Source organism: Dreissena polymorpha, chromosome 2 (assembly GCF_020536995.1).
Source record: "Dreissena polymorpha isolate Duluth1 chromosome 2, UMN_Dpol_1.0, whole genome shotgun sequence".
Classification (NCBI taxonomy): domain Eukaryota; kingdom Metazoa; phylum Mollusca; class Bivalvia; order Myida; family Dreissenidae; genus Dreissena; species Dreissena polymorpha.
The window spans coordinates 92,349,799-92,362,992 of record NC_068356.1 but is presented as its reverse complement, the minus strand read 5'-3'; the positions used below and the strand labels follow the sequence as shown (position 1 = coordinate 92,362,992).

The following is a 13,194-nucleotide window of genomic DNA, read 5'->3' as shown; positions in this document are numbered from 1 at the left end:
GATTTTGTACATCTTTTATCTCAGATAAAGAACAAATACAGACGGGCATTCAGTCCCAAAAAAGTGTTTGCTCTCAACTTTTCGGTCATTCAGAAACTTGTCACAACGTTGAGGTTTACTACGTGGTATCTCCAGTCCAAGTCATTCTATTCCAATGCACCAGCAAGCACTATTATGAAGGTAATCTTGTTTGTTTGTTTTTATCAAGTTTGGGGCTCAACTTTCCTCATTACCAATCCCAAAAAGTGTATTTTTCCCAACTGAAGCCCTAATATTGCCAATTTAAGGTTTGCAAAAAAAAAATGCGGCATTCAATTATTATATTTCATGTCCGTATTCAGCTGTATGAGTTGAACTAAGCAAGTATAATATTAGGCCATAGAAAATAAATAATTAGATTCTCATCAAAATTTTGGGGAAAATTGGGGCGGGTGGGTGTTTTTGTTTTTCATTTTATATGTCAGACCTATATATAAGTAATGTTGGTTTATATGCATAATGCCTATATGTATGTATGTATGTAAAATTATATAGAATAAAAGAAATACATTATCAAAATTTGACTATTGTGTTTTATTTTACCCTTTTAATATGTTTAACATTTATGACATTCAATAAAACATTGACTAGACAAAGCATTGACTAGACAAAGCATTAAAGAAAATACAAATCTGTAACAGAATCATTTACATTATTTTTATGCACCCGGTAGGGTGGCATATAGCAGTTGAACTGTCCGTCAGTATGTCAGTCCGTCTGTCCGAAAAAAACTTTAACGTTGGCCATAACTTTTGCAATATTGAAGAATTGAACTTGATATTTGGCATGCATGTGTATCTCATTTAGCTGCACATTTTGAAAGGTGGAAGTTCAAGGTCAAGGTCATCCTTCAAGGTCAAAGGTAAAAAAAAATAAAAAGTTATTTCAAAGCGGCGCAGTAGGGGGCATTGTGTTTCTGACGAACACGTCTCTTGTTTCAGTATGACTAGATGTCATTGATTAAAACATGGTATGCATTCGATGGACAGCATTTACTATTCAAGTTCAGTTTGTATTAATTAGATGAAGATGTTGAGAATGAAGATGATACACATTTAATACGGGAAGTTTCAGTGGTGTCTTCAATACTAAAGTCAATAAAATTTCTTAGACAGCCGACAGTTTGACTAACTGTAACATCGGGTGACACCTGTGTCAATTCTAACTTATTGCGGCTGAAGAAGGCACAGACAATTTTCATGTGGTCAACTTTCAACGATTGAGCTTGATCATACAAACCACAAATAAACTCATCATACAGGTCGGTGAGAGTTTAAGTTTCTGCACATTTTGACACCCCGTACCAATCTTTTACGTTTGTAACGCTGTTTCTACACCTCAAAATAAGAAACATTTTGTTGTTGTTTTCGCTAGATCACTTAAATTTCAGACAACCCTCGTGCGCTTTTAAAAATCGATACGCGTCTCGGAGACATTGAGTCGCCGATTCGCACTTCGCTATTTATGTAATCATTCAGCTGTTTTGTCCTCAGTATTTTGCGGCTCAATTTTTTTTGAGGATTTTTTTTTCAAAATCAAAACCGTTCGGGCGGGACGATTTTCGATGGGCGGGCGGGGATGAGAATCTATGAATTTATTTTCTATGGCCTTAACCGAATTATGCCTAGTGGACTCTCCCATCCTTCTAAATTGACTCAATTTTTTTCCAAAATTAGGGATGTCGAGTATACTTATTTCTATATTTAGAATATTTCTAAGGGAAATTCTTTAGGCAAACAACACAGACCCTGATGAGACGCCGCATCATGTGGCGTCTCATCTGGGTCTACGCTGTTTTCTAAGGCCTTTTTTCTAGACGCTAGGCATAAATGGGTTAAAGACACTTTTATTGTCAATATAATAGTGTTTGAAAGTCAAAACAACTGCTGCCTTTCCCCAATTTTAACCATAACACAATAATTTGAATGCAAAGGGCTCCAGCTCTATTCTCAAAATGGTGAAAAACACCACTGTATTCCGTGCCATATGCAGTTAATTTATTACTGAACTGCGTTTTTACAAAGTCAGTGTTGTCAAAGTTTCATACAATTACGTTAATAACATTGTAAAATTGAAATCATTTTAAGTCAAAATAAAAGTTGTTACTGGACACTTACTGAAAAGTACTTTCAACATTAACTTAATACTGATAAATCCAGACTAACCAAATAACACAAATTTAAAATACAGGTTATATATTACCCGTAAGCAAATATGACAAAGTTCTCATCAGAAATTAAGCTATTAAAAACTGAAATATTGCCTACCATAGTATTTTAAATGTGCAGGGTATTTAATTAACATACACAACTATTATCATTCACTACAGGACAGGCTTTTTAGCAGGAACGGTCAACGCCTGGACCTGTATTTTCCCCGCCAACAAGGGCTTGGAGACAAGGGCATGTTACCAATCATTGTATTCGTGTATGGGGGTACCTGGAGCTCTGGACACCGGAGTATGTACGGGACGCTGTGCTTCGAGCTGGCAAACACCATCGGTTGCATTGTGTGCTGTCCTGATTATACGCTGTATCCAGAGGTAAACAGACTTTGTGGGTCTCACTGGTTTCATTGTATGCTGTCCTGATTATATGCTGTATCCAGAGGTATACAGACTTTGTGGGTCTCACTGGTTCCATTGTGTGCTGTCCTGATTATATGCTGTATCCAGAGGTAAACAGACTTTGTTGGTCTCACAGGTTCCATTGTGTGCCGTCCTGATTATATGCTGTATCCAGAGGTGAGCAGACTTTGTGGGTCTCACTGGTTTCATTGTGTGCTGTCCTGATTATACACTGTATTCAGAGGTGAGCAGACTTTGTGGGTGTCACTCTGGGAAAATGGAGCTGAAAGAAGTCTGCACAGGCTAGTCAGGGACAACACCTAATGCATTTACTGGATTTTTGCTAAGAAGAAGCTTCCATTAGATCAGTGTTTTCCAGAACAATTTCAGAAGCCAGTTATAATTTCTAAGTAGCTAGCGACTAAGCATTAAAACTGGCATATTTGCACCATTTTAATTGATATTTTGGGGAAAGTAGCCGGCATCTAAATAGGTGCTTCCGGAGAACACTGTAGATGGAAAATTTCATAAAAGCAGAAAGCGTCTTCCCTGTTTAGACAGTGAAGACTGCACAGGCTTATCTGGAATGGCACTTTGTGTATGTGCTTTAAGCCCTGTTTTGGCAGAGTAAAGCTCTAAGTCAAACAACTACTGGCAACGAGGTCTGGGAATCTCTTATCTGGTTTACTTGCAGGAATGATATTTTATTGGCTGATCCAATGAAAGTATTTAGCGAAATTCTTCATCAGCCATGATACCCAATACTGATGATTGTTTTCATATATCTTGGCTGCCAAGGGGTGGGGCATTTTTCCGTATATGGCTATATATGGCTATAGTAAAATCTTGTTAACACTCTAGAGGCCACATTTATTGTTCAATCTTCATGAGACTGTCAGAAGATTGTTCCCAATAATATCTTGGACGAGTTTAAAAATGATGCAGTTTGGTTGAAAAACATGGCCACCACGGGGGTGGGGCATTTTTCCTTACATGTGTATATGGCTATAGTAAAACCTTGTTAACACTCTAGAGGCAACATTTATATTCCGATCATCATGAAACTTGGTCAGAAGATTTGTCCCAATGATATCTTGGATGAGTTGGAAAATGGTTTTGGTTGCTTTAAAAACATTGCCACCAGGGGCGGGGCATTTTTCCTTATATGGCTATACATGAACATGGCTTTAGTAAAGCCTTGTTAACACTCTAGAGGCCACATTCATTGTCCAATCTTCATGAAATTTGGTCGGAAGATTGGTCTCAATGATATCTTGGATGAGTTCGAAAATAATTATGTTTGCTTGAAAAACATGGCTGCCAAGGGGAGGGGCATTTTTCCTTATATGGCTATTATATCTTGTTAACACTCTAGAGGCTTCATTAACTGTCCAATCTTCATGAAACTTAGTCAGAAGATTTATCCAGACATTATCTTGGAAGAGTTTAAAAATGATGCCGGTTGGTTGAAAAACATGGCTGCCAGGGGGCGGGGCATTTTTCCTTATATGGCTATAGTAAAACCTTGTTAACACTCTAGAGGCCACATATATTTTCCGATCTTCATGAAACTTGGTCAGAAGATTTGTCCCAATAATATCTTGTTTTCTCAGGTAAGCGACTTTGGGCCTTTCAGGCCCTCTTGTTTTATGTTTTTTTTATCAAAGGTTTTTAAGCATCCATGAGTCATCAGTTGAATAGAAAGAGGTATCATTGACAAAAAATCATATTGTTTTCGAATGATAAATCAATTGATTTGATTTGTAGCTGTAGTCTTTTCACGCAGAATTGAGAGTGCCGCTTCTTAGGTGTTTGATGGGACATATTGGAATCATTTCAGGGCCACATTGACAACATGATTAAGGATCTGCGAGACTGTCTGTCCTGGCTACATGTTAATGTGGAGCACTATAATGGAGATAAGGTAGAGTTTAATTGGATTTTTATCTTATTCTTGTTTTACCCTGGCTTAGATAAAAGACAATTAGATTTTTGGAGACACAGATTTTGAAAAAAGAGTTGTACAACTTTGCTGTTATCATTTTCGAATTCAAAGTAGTGAAATCAAAGTTGTGAAATGAATTTAAAACTGTTTCTTACATTTTATTCACTTGTATCGATTTTTATGCCCCTGTCACCTTCTAACCGGGAAGGTATTAACTTTGTGACTAGCTGATCAGTTTATCCTACTGTTTCTCTGTAGGGAAATAACCCTTAATCACATGTTTGGATTACATCAAATTTTCTACTTACAAAGCTTTTATACGTGTTTAGATTTTTAATCAAATGCATCATCTAGTTGATATTCAAATGACCGAATAAGACAACTTTTTTGCACATATTTTATCGGTCATTTCAGCAAAAAATCCTGCTAATGGGTCACTCGTCAGGCGCTCATATATGTGCCATGACAATCTTAGACCTGCTACATGACCAAGCCTCAGAGGGGGAAAGCGCGCAGCTTCAGGGGTCCACATCCGCAGGCCCGGAAATGTTATTCATTGAAAAGCACTTTAATGGTAGCTCGGACAACAAGGACAATGGTAGCTCGGACAACAAGGACAATGGTAGCTCGGACAAGGGTAGCAAAACCAGTCTTGAGCCTTCTGCATCGTACTTGTTGTTAGACAGTCAGCTCAGCATTAACAGTGATTTGGGTGACAACGATAGACCAAGCTCTTTGTCATCGTCTGGGAAATTTGAGATGCTGGAGAAATCAACCTCTGACGCATCAATGCTCGAGTCTGAGATTCGAGCCCTAACGCAGGCTGAGGGTGGTTCTATTATGTACGAGGGCAGAAGCCAGGAGGGGGTAGAGAATGCTGGTCTGTATCAGTTTGGAATTTTAAGAAATCTTTATTATTTTACCACACATATTATTGAATGTTAATGTGCTTCTAAGAGAGAGAATGTCCCTGTCTAAAATGTTTAACTTGGTTCATGTGTAGATTTTATGGTTATTATCACAGTTTTCTCCAGAAGCACCGGCACTGCGGCAGCTGGGGATTTCACCATTTACTAACAATCTTGGCGCCGTCTACTTTTCCCAAAAATATCAATTTAAAACAGCGCAAAAAAAACCGTTTAAGTTCTTAATCGCTGGCTACTTTGAAAATATAAGTGGCTACTCACATTTTTATGGAGAACACTGGGTTATATGCTTAAAAGTAGCATAATTTTAGTGCATTTTTATTCCCACAGCATGTACCCATTCTGAAAGGTATATAAGGAACGCCCTGTCAGTTCTTTTATTAGTTTTGCTTGTGGGTTCTCTCCTCCATATGTGGTTAAACATCTGTTATGCTTCCTACAAAGCTTTGATACTTAAATGGATGATGTCTTTGAACACAGCCACATCATCTGACCTCGTTTTGACCTTGACAATGACCTAGTTTTTAACCTAGACTGATTCAGAAGGTTCACATTCTTGGTTAACCAAAAATAGCGTGTTTTTTTCTAACCTCAATAATTTAAACGCAATCTAGATACCAACATCCCTTTGAACTAATTTTGACGTTGACATTTTTTGACCTAATTCAGAGGGTCTTAAGTCTTGGTTAGCCCTAAATGACATGTTAAGTGTCACATCAATACTGTATCCTACAAAGCTTTGATACTTGCATGAATGTTGTCTACAAACACTCGCAACACGCCCACATCACCTGACCTCAATTTGACATTGACCTTCTTGTAGACTTAGAGTCATTCAGAAGTTCAAAATCATTGGTTATTCCAAACTGGCTGTTCGCAAAATATCAATACTACACTCGGCACACTCACATATCATCTGACCGCATTGTGACTTTGATATGGCCATGCGAGCACCATATCCACTACCCCACAGCGATTATAAAGTGTTTAATTGTTTCTAGGTGTTTCCAACATCCAAATAACGGAGACCATGGTTGCCAGTGAGACAGAAGAAGATGACAACGATTCTGTGATAACTGTGACATACCTTGAGGGGCAGCTGGAGAGCCCGAACCTGGCCGATGCTGAACTTGCAAGCTGCATCAAGGCTTTTATTGGTGAGAGAACGTTTACAGGAATCAGATGTACAAGTCATCCCTTGGGGAAAATGGGACTTAATGCATGTGGGTAAAGTTTCTTCCCAGGTTAGCCTGTCCGCACAGGCTTATCAGGGATGACACTTCCTGCTTTTATGGTATTTTTCATTTACAGGAAGTATTTTCATAAAGAAAATCCAGTTTAAGCGGAGAGTTCATCCCTTATTAGACTGTGCAGACACATGCATTAAACCCTGTTTTCCCAGAACAAGGGTCATCCACAGGAACTGGATTTAAAGATTGTGATAAAAGGATCTCTATCTGCATCATATTATCTATAGGCAATCTCATAATATTAGGGATTCACATTAAATACAGACATCCTGCTCTTTATGTTGATCAAAAAAAGGTCATTTACAGGGTATTTATTTTTTAAGTAGGATTTCATCAACAAATTGGACTGTGCTCTGTGAAAAGGTTTTTTAGCTCATCTATTTTTTGAAAAAAAATTATGAGCTATTGTCATCACCTTGGCGTCGGCGTCGGCGTTGGCGTTGGCGTCGGCGTCCGGTTAAGTTTTGCGTTTAGGTCCACTTTTCTCAGAAAGTATCAATGCTATTGCATTCAAACTTGGTACACTTACTTACTATCATGATGGGACTGGGCAGGCAAAGTTAGATAACTCTGCCGTGCATTTTGACAGAATTATGTGCCCTTTTTTATACTTAAAAAATTGAAAATTTTGGTTAAGTTTTGCGTTTAGTTCCACTTTTCTCAGTAAGTATCAATGCTATTGCATTCAAACTTGGTACACTTACTTACTATCATGAGGGGACTGGGCAGGCAAAGTTAGATAACTCTGGCATGCATTTTGACAGAATTATGTGCCCTTTTTATACTTAGAAAATTGACAATTTTGGTTAAGTTTTGTGTTTAGGTCCATTTTATTCCTTAAGCATCAAAGCTATTGCTTTCATACTTGCAACACTTACTAACTATCATAAGGGGACTGTGCAGGCAAAGTAATGTAACTCTGACTGGCATTTTGACAGAATTATGTGCCCTTTTTATACTTAGAAAATTGAAAATTTGATTAAGTTTTGTGTTTAGGTCCACTTTATTCCTACAGTATCAAAGCTATTGCTTTCATACTTGCAAGATTTATGAACTATCATAAGGGGACCGTGCAGGCAAAGTTATGTAACTCTGACTGGCATTTGGACGGAATTATGGGCCCTTTATACTTAGAAAATTGAAAATTTGGTTAACATTTATGTTTTGGTCCACTTTACCCCTAAAGTATCATAGATATTGCTTTCATACTTGGAACACTCACAAACTATCATAAGGGTACAGTAAAAGGACAAGTTGCATAACTCTGGTTGTCATTGTTACGGAATTATGGCCCTTTTTTGACTTAGTAACTTTTAATATATGGTTAAATTTTGTGTTTCGATCCACTTTACTTCTTAAGTATCAAGGCTATTGCTTTCAAACTTCAAATACTTTCATGCTATCATGAGGTTACTGTACCTGGCAACTTGAATTTTACTTTGACCTTTGAATGACCTTGACTCTCAAGGTAAAATTATTAAATTTTGCTAAAATTGCCATAACTTCTTTATTTATGATTAGATTTGATTGATACTTTGATGAAACTACTCTTACCTGACATACCACAATAGACTCCACCCAAACCATCCCCCGTGCCCTCCCCCCTCCCCCCCCCCTATTTTTTTTTTATTTTTTTTGTTTTTTTTAAGATCATCTCACAAATGACCACCACACCCTCACACTATACCCCCACCCCTACCCCCCCCACCCCCAATTTTTTTTTTTTTTTTTTTTTTTTTTAAGATCATCTCACAAATTACCATCACACCCTCACACTATACCCCCCCCCCCCTTCCATTTTTTTTTTAAAACTGTTATGTTTGAAATACCGTCCAACCATCGCACCCAACCCCCCCCCCCCCCCCCCATCGCCCCCCCCCCCGATTTTTTTTTTTTTCGCTTTTTTGGAAGATAATGTAATAAATGTCCACAACCCCACACTATACACCCCTCTTCACTCCACTCCCCCCTCCTTTGTGATTGAAAATGAGAGTCCCTTCACCTTTAAAAAGAAAATAGATGAGCGGTCTGCACCCGCAAGGCGGTGCTCTTGTTTATACATGTGCCTAAAGTGTTGTACCAGATTAGCCTGTGCAGTCTGCACAGGCTAATCAGGGACGACACTTTCCGCTTCTATTATATTTTTTGTTTGAAGAAAGTCTCTTCTAAGCAAAAATCAAGTTTAGGCGGAAACTGTCGTCAGAGCTCAACAATAACCTAAAAACCAACTTGCCCTGCAGGGCAAGTACTTAGAAAATCTACTTGCCCTGAATGTAATGCCACTTTCCCAAACATAAAATATCACATTAACTGTAAACCTCATATTTTTTAATAAATATCAAAACTGCCACAAAACCTGTTTTATTTTGCACATTAAACAAAATGATTACAGCAATTTAAGTCTAAATGTAGATTTGTGCCAATATTTGATTATTAATGAAATAATTAGTCATTCTCCTCCACGTCTTCGTCAGCAAAAACAGGTCTACCATGCTAAATAAACTAGACATTTCTCGTCTGCTAACAGAACTGTAAAAAGCATGTGAACCATAACAAAAATGTCAATTGAAATAAAGCAAAAGATTGTTGAAAATGTATGTCGCAAAACATGAAATATCTATAGACCTAAGCTATTTGTTGTTGTTTTTATAATGTTCTATTATTTCAGTAGTTTTCTTCATGACTGAAAACACCAACAATGTTATTTGTAACTGAATAGTTATGAAAAGGATAAACACAATAGTATTTGAAAGCCGATGTTTGGAATCCTAAACATTTACGGCGTTTCAAAAATAAGTTTGGAAATGCATGCGCACCATGCGTAGTTAGTTCCGACTTCCGCAAACAACAATCGACGAGGTAAATTAGTGCATAAGGCAAATCGTTCGTGATTATTTGAACTATTTAACCACAGAAACAAACGTTTATTTTTGTTCTTTTTGCACTTGCCCGGGCGGACAACTAGATTCGAAAATAACTTGCCCGGACCCAACTTTTACTTGCCAGGGGCAATCAGACAACCGTTAATGTTGAGCCCTGTGTCGTCCCTGATTAGCCTGTGCGGACTGCACAGGCTAATCTGGGACGACATTTTACGCACATGCATTAAGTCCCCTTTTAACAGAGCACGGCCCTATTAGATTTCCACATTCTCTTTACAATTTGCTCTCCTGGGCCAGCTTGCTCAAAACTTTAGTGGCCAGTTAAGGTAACATTCTATTAACTTTAGACCTCCCCCATACATTATTTTGAAAGCAAAGTTATTATCAAACAAATGCAAATTCTTGGAGCTTAAAAGTGTGTTAACACATATAAAAGAGTGTACAAATAAAGAATATTAAATGACTTGACCCAAAAATTATTGACTGTATGCTTAACTGATCATTAAAGTTTTGAGCAACGAGACCCATCCCTTCAATCCTCTTCAGGTCTGGCGGGTGTGTACCACATCGGGGACCATTTCAAGCACGAGATGTCCCGAGGGGTGGAGGACGTGTCAATGATGGCGCGGGCTATGAGGGGAGACACAAACTTCGACATGTTTTCCCCGACCTGTATACTGAGGCGAATGGAGACTCCACTGGAGTAAGCTTTTTTTTACCAAATTGACATTTGAGCCTCACTCTGGGAATGTGGGGTTTAAAGCATGCAGTTTGCACAGGCTTATCAGGGTCAACATTTTGCGCTTTTTTGTATTTTTGTTTGAAGGAAGTCTCTTCCTTGCAAAAATCCAGATAAGCCTGTGCCCACTGCAGATGCTATTCTGGGACAAAATTTTGAGCACATGTATTTTAAGACCAGTTTTCCCAGATGGAGGCTTGTTAGTAAGGTTATCAGGGGATCAGTCCAGCTTCTGATACATTAGTATGTTTAGCTCCCCAAACCAGTTTACCTGCAAAAGGTGCCCAGTTTCCAACAGTAACAAAGTCCTATCATGGCGTTCGAGTAACCAACTCACACTTGTCCTTGGATAGCTGGTTTGCCAGTACCAAATGCAAATATTAATAGCTTTCTTTAACTCTTTACCACTTAGATACATATTTTGACGCATTTGTAGTCCCTTCGAAAGTTACATTTAATTTAAGACCTTTTTTTACTAAAATCAAATTTTAAAGGCTTCATTTCCAACCCTTAGATAATGACTGTTCGCCCGGAGTTACTTGCAGGCTGTTCTGGTTTTATGCTGGTTGCAAAAAGCCATTTTCACTTTGCTCCTTGTAGAGGGAAAAAGTTAATTAAAGGTAGGGGTAGAATGGCAATAGATATTATTTTATGGCAGGTCAAGGAATGACCTCAAGAAGTCCAGATCTACAAGATTCTACTCTACAAACTGAGCCAACTTATTTCTGAAAGTAAATAGAGAATACTAGGTCGGTGCCGAATAAAGCAAAGTTTATTTTGCGAGGCTTAGAAAATCTGAAGGCTCGTGGTTCAGATTTTCGTGCAGAGCAAGATAAACTTTGCTTTATTCGGCAACGACCTAGTATTCGATTTATCCCATCAATTTTCTTAATCGTAAATTATTTCTTTAAAAATATAATAGGAAAATCGAACTAGACGGAAAATCCCAAAGATATTTTAAGCAAACATTGTTTCATAATTAATATCGTGTCGAGCCTCATACATTACAAAAAGATCAGTAACTAACCTGTTTTTCTGTTTATCATACCTCTACGTCCCCGATTTTTAAGAAATATTGAAAAAAAGACACTAAACAACTGCATCTTTAGCGTGAAACAACTTGCATTGTGTCGTATGACGTGTTAATAATGACGTCACGATTACGCGCACTTAATATTTGTAAATAATGTTTATTTGCTTTTTGAGTTGCACTTTGTGTTAAAAATATTTACATCTTGGTATCAAATTGTTTGTTTTGTTGAATCTGATTCGATTTTACTAAAAATGATTACTTTTTAGTTGATTCCGAGTAATATGAACATTCTTCGCCGCGCGTGACAGCTTTATTTCAGCACTGCTGAAATAGAGGAAAATTTATTCCACAGTGGTTTATTTCGACAATGCACGTCTGATGATGGGATAAAAAATCTTTCCTCACTCATTGTTTACTTATTATTTTTTTAATTAATTTTCAAAATACATCTCCTGTACAAAATGATTATACATATAAACAAACATTGCTTACTTTTAGTTTCCCCAAAACTGTGCTCATTCACGGAACAGATGACTACGTGGTGCCCCTGTCATCCAGCTCGCTATTGGCAGCGGAACTGAAGCGTCTTGGGGTGGTTGAAACGGTCCGAATCATTCCAAGTTGCGATCACTATGAGGTGGCTTTAGATTTGTCAACCCCAAGTCGAAAATTCCACAAAACAATAATGGACATTGTTAATGATACTGCTAAGTCTGTCTTTTCTTGATTATATAAATAAACCACTTTCTGAGAAAACTGGGCTTAATGCATTTGCAGAGTGCACAGGCTGATCAGGGACAACAATTACAACTTTTATAGAATTTTGTGTTTAAAAATAAATAAATAAAAAAAGTCCTTATCGAATGAAAATCCAGTTTAGGCAGAAATTGTCCTCATTTATAAGCCTGTGCAGACCGCTCAGAGTATCTTGGACGCCACTTTGCGCGCATGCATTAAGCCCAGGTATACGAGAACACTGCTCATGTGTTTACTTGTCCGTCTTAACATTTGTCACCAGGATGTCGATTTGAGTCGCGTTCTAAGAAAACTGGGCACACCGGCTAATCAGGGACGACTCTTGCCGCGGAAATTGGATTGTTGCTAAGAAGAGACTTCATTTAACAAAAATGGCATAAAAGCGGAAAGTGTCGTCCCTGATAAGCCTGTGCAGATTGCACTTCACGCACATGCATTATACCCAGTTTTCTCAGAAAACACGGCTCATGTATACTAGATTTTAATAAACGACTGGTATATGTTTAATTTATATTTATAGTGAAAAATGCTTGGACATTTTAGCATTAGATCATGTAACCGGGATTCCAAGTAATACGAGTGTTTCTGATAAAACATTATCAAACAAGAAACAAATATATTGTTTTGTTGGTTTTTCAGAATTTATGCAATGGTTATTGTTTGGTATAAAGCTTTAAATGATGTAATTTGTTATGTCCTAAAAATATGAAAACAAATTGACAATACATTAAATGTCCAACTAAAATAAATAATTTTCCTGTTTCATAGTGTACCAAGCTATGAATATACAAAATATAGATACATAGAATGTTCGTTTTTCTCTTCGAGTCTTATAATTTCATGATTATTATTGTGTAGTTATGTAACCTTATAACAAGTTTGCTCAATATTATTACCAAACATATGAATTTCCCAATAGGCTTATCCGATTTTAAACAAGTGTTCATTTTAAATTTGCCATTACATGTATAGAGAGCGTTCTACACATGGCATAGTGGCATTGGTATTTGTAACTTTTGTTGTTGAAACTCATCTTTAATAAACTTAATTTAAAATAA

General features: G+C 37.4%; 1 protein-coding gene across 3 annotated transcripts in view; it reads left to right on the top strand.

Moving 5' to 3' along the window:
• LOC127868053 (uncharacterized) overlaps positions 1 to 13,194 on the top strand; it is an 18,025-nt gene extending 4,831 nt beyond the window's left edge. For all 3 annotated transcript variants that reach the window (XM_052409632.1, XM_052409633.1, XM_052409631.1), the window contains exons 3-9: positions 25 to 180; positions 2,369 to 2,581; positions 4,446 to 4,529; positions 4,965 to 5,430; positions 6,478 to 6,633; positions 10,155 to 10,311; positions 11,879 to 13,194. In XM_052409632.1, coding sequence (XP_052265592.1) covers positions 25 to 180; positions 2,369 to 2,581; positions 4,446 to 4,529; positions 4,965 to 5,430; positions 6,478 to 6,633; positions 10,155 to 10,311; positions 11,879 to 12,107 — 1,461 coding nt within the window. In that variant the 3' untranslated portion in view covers positions 12,108 to 13,194. The remainder of the gene's footprint in view (positions 1 to 24; positions 181 to 2,368; positions 2,582 to 4,445; positions 4,530 to 4,964; positions 5,431 to 6,477; positions 6,634 to 10,154; positions 10,312 to 11,878) is intronic.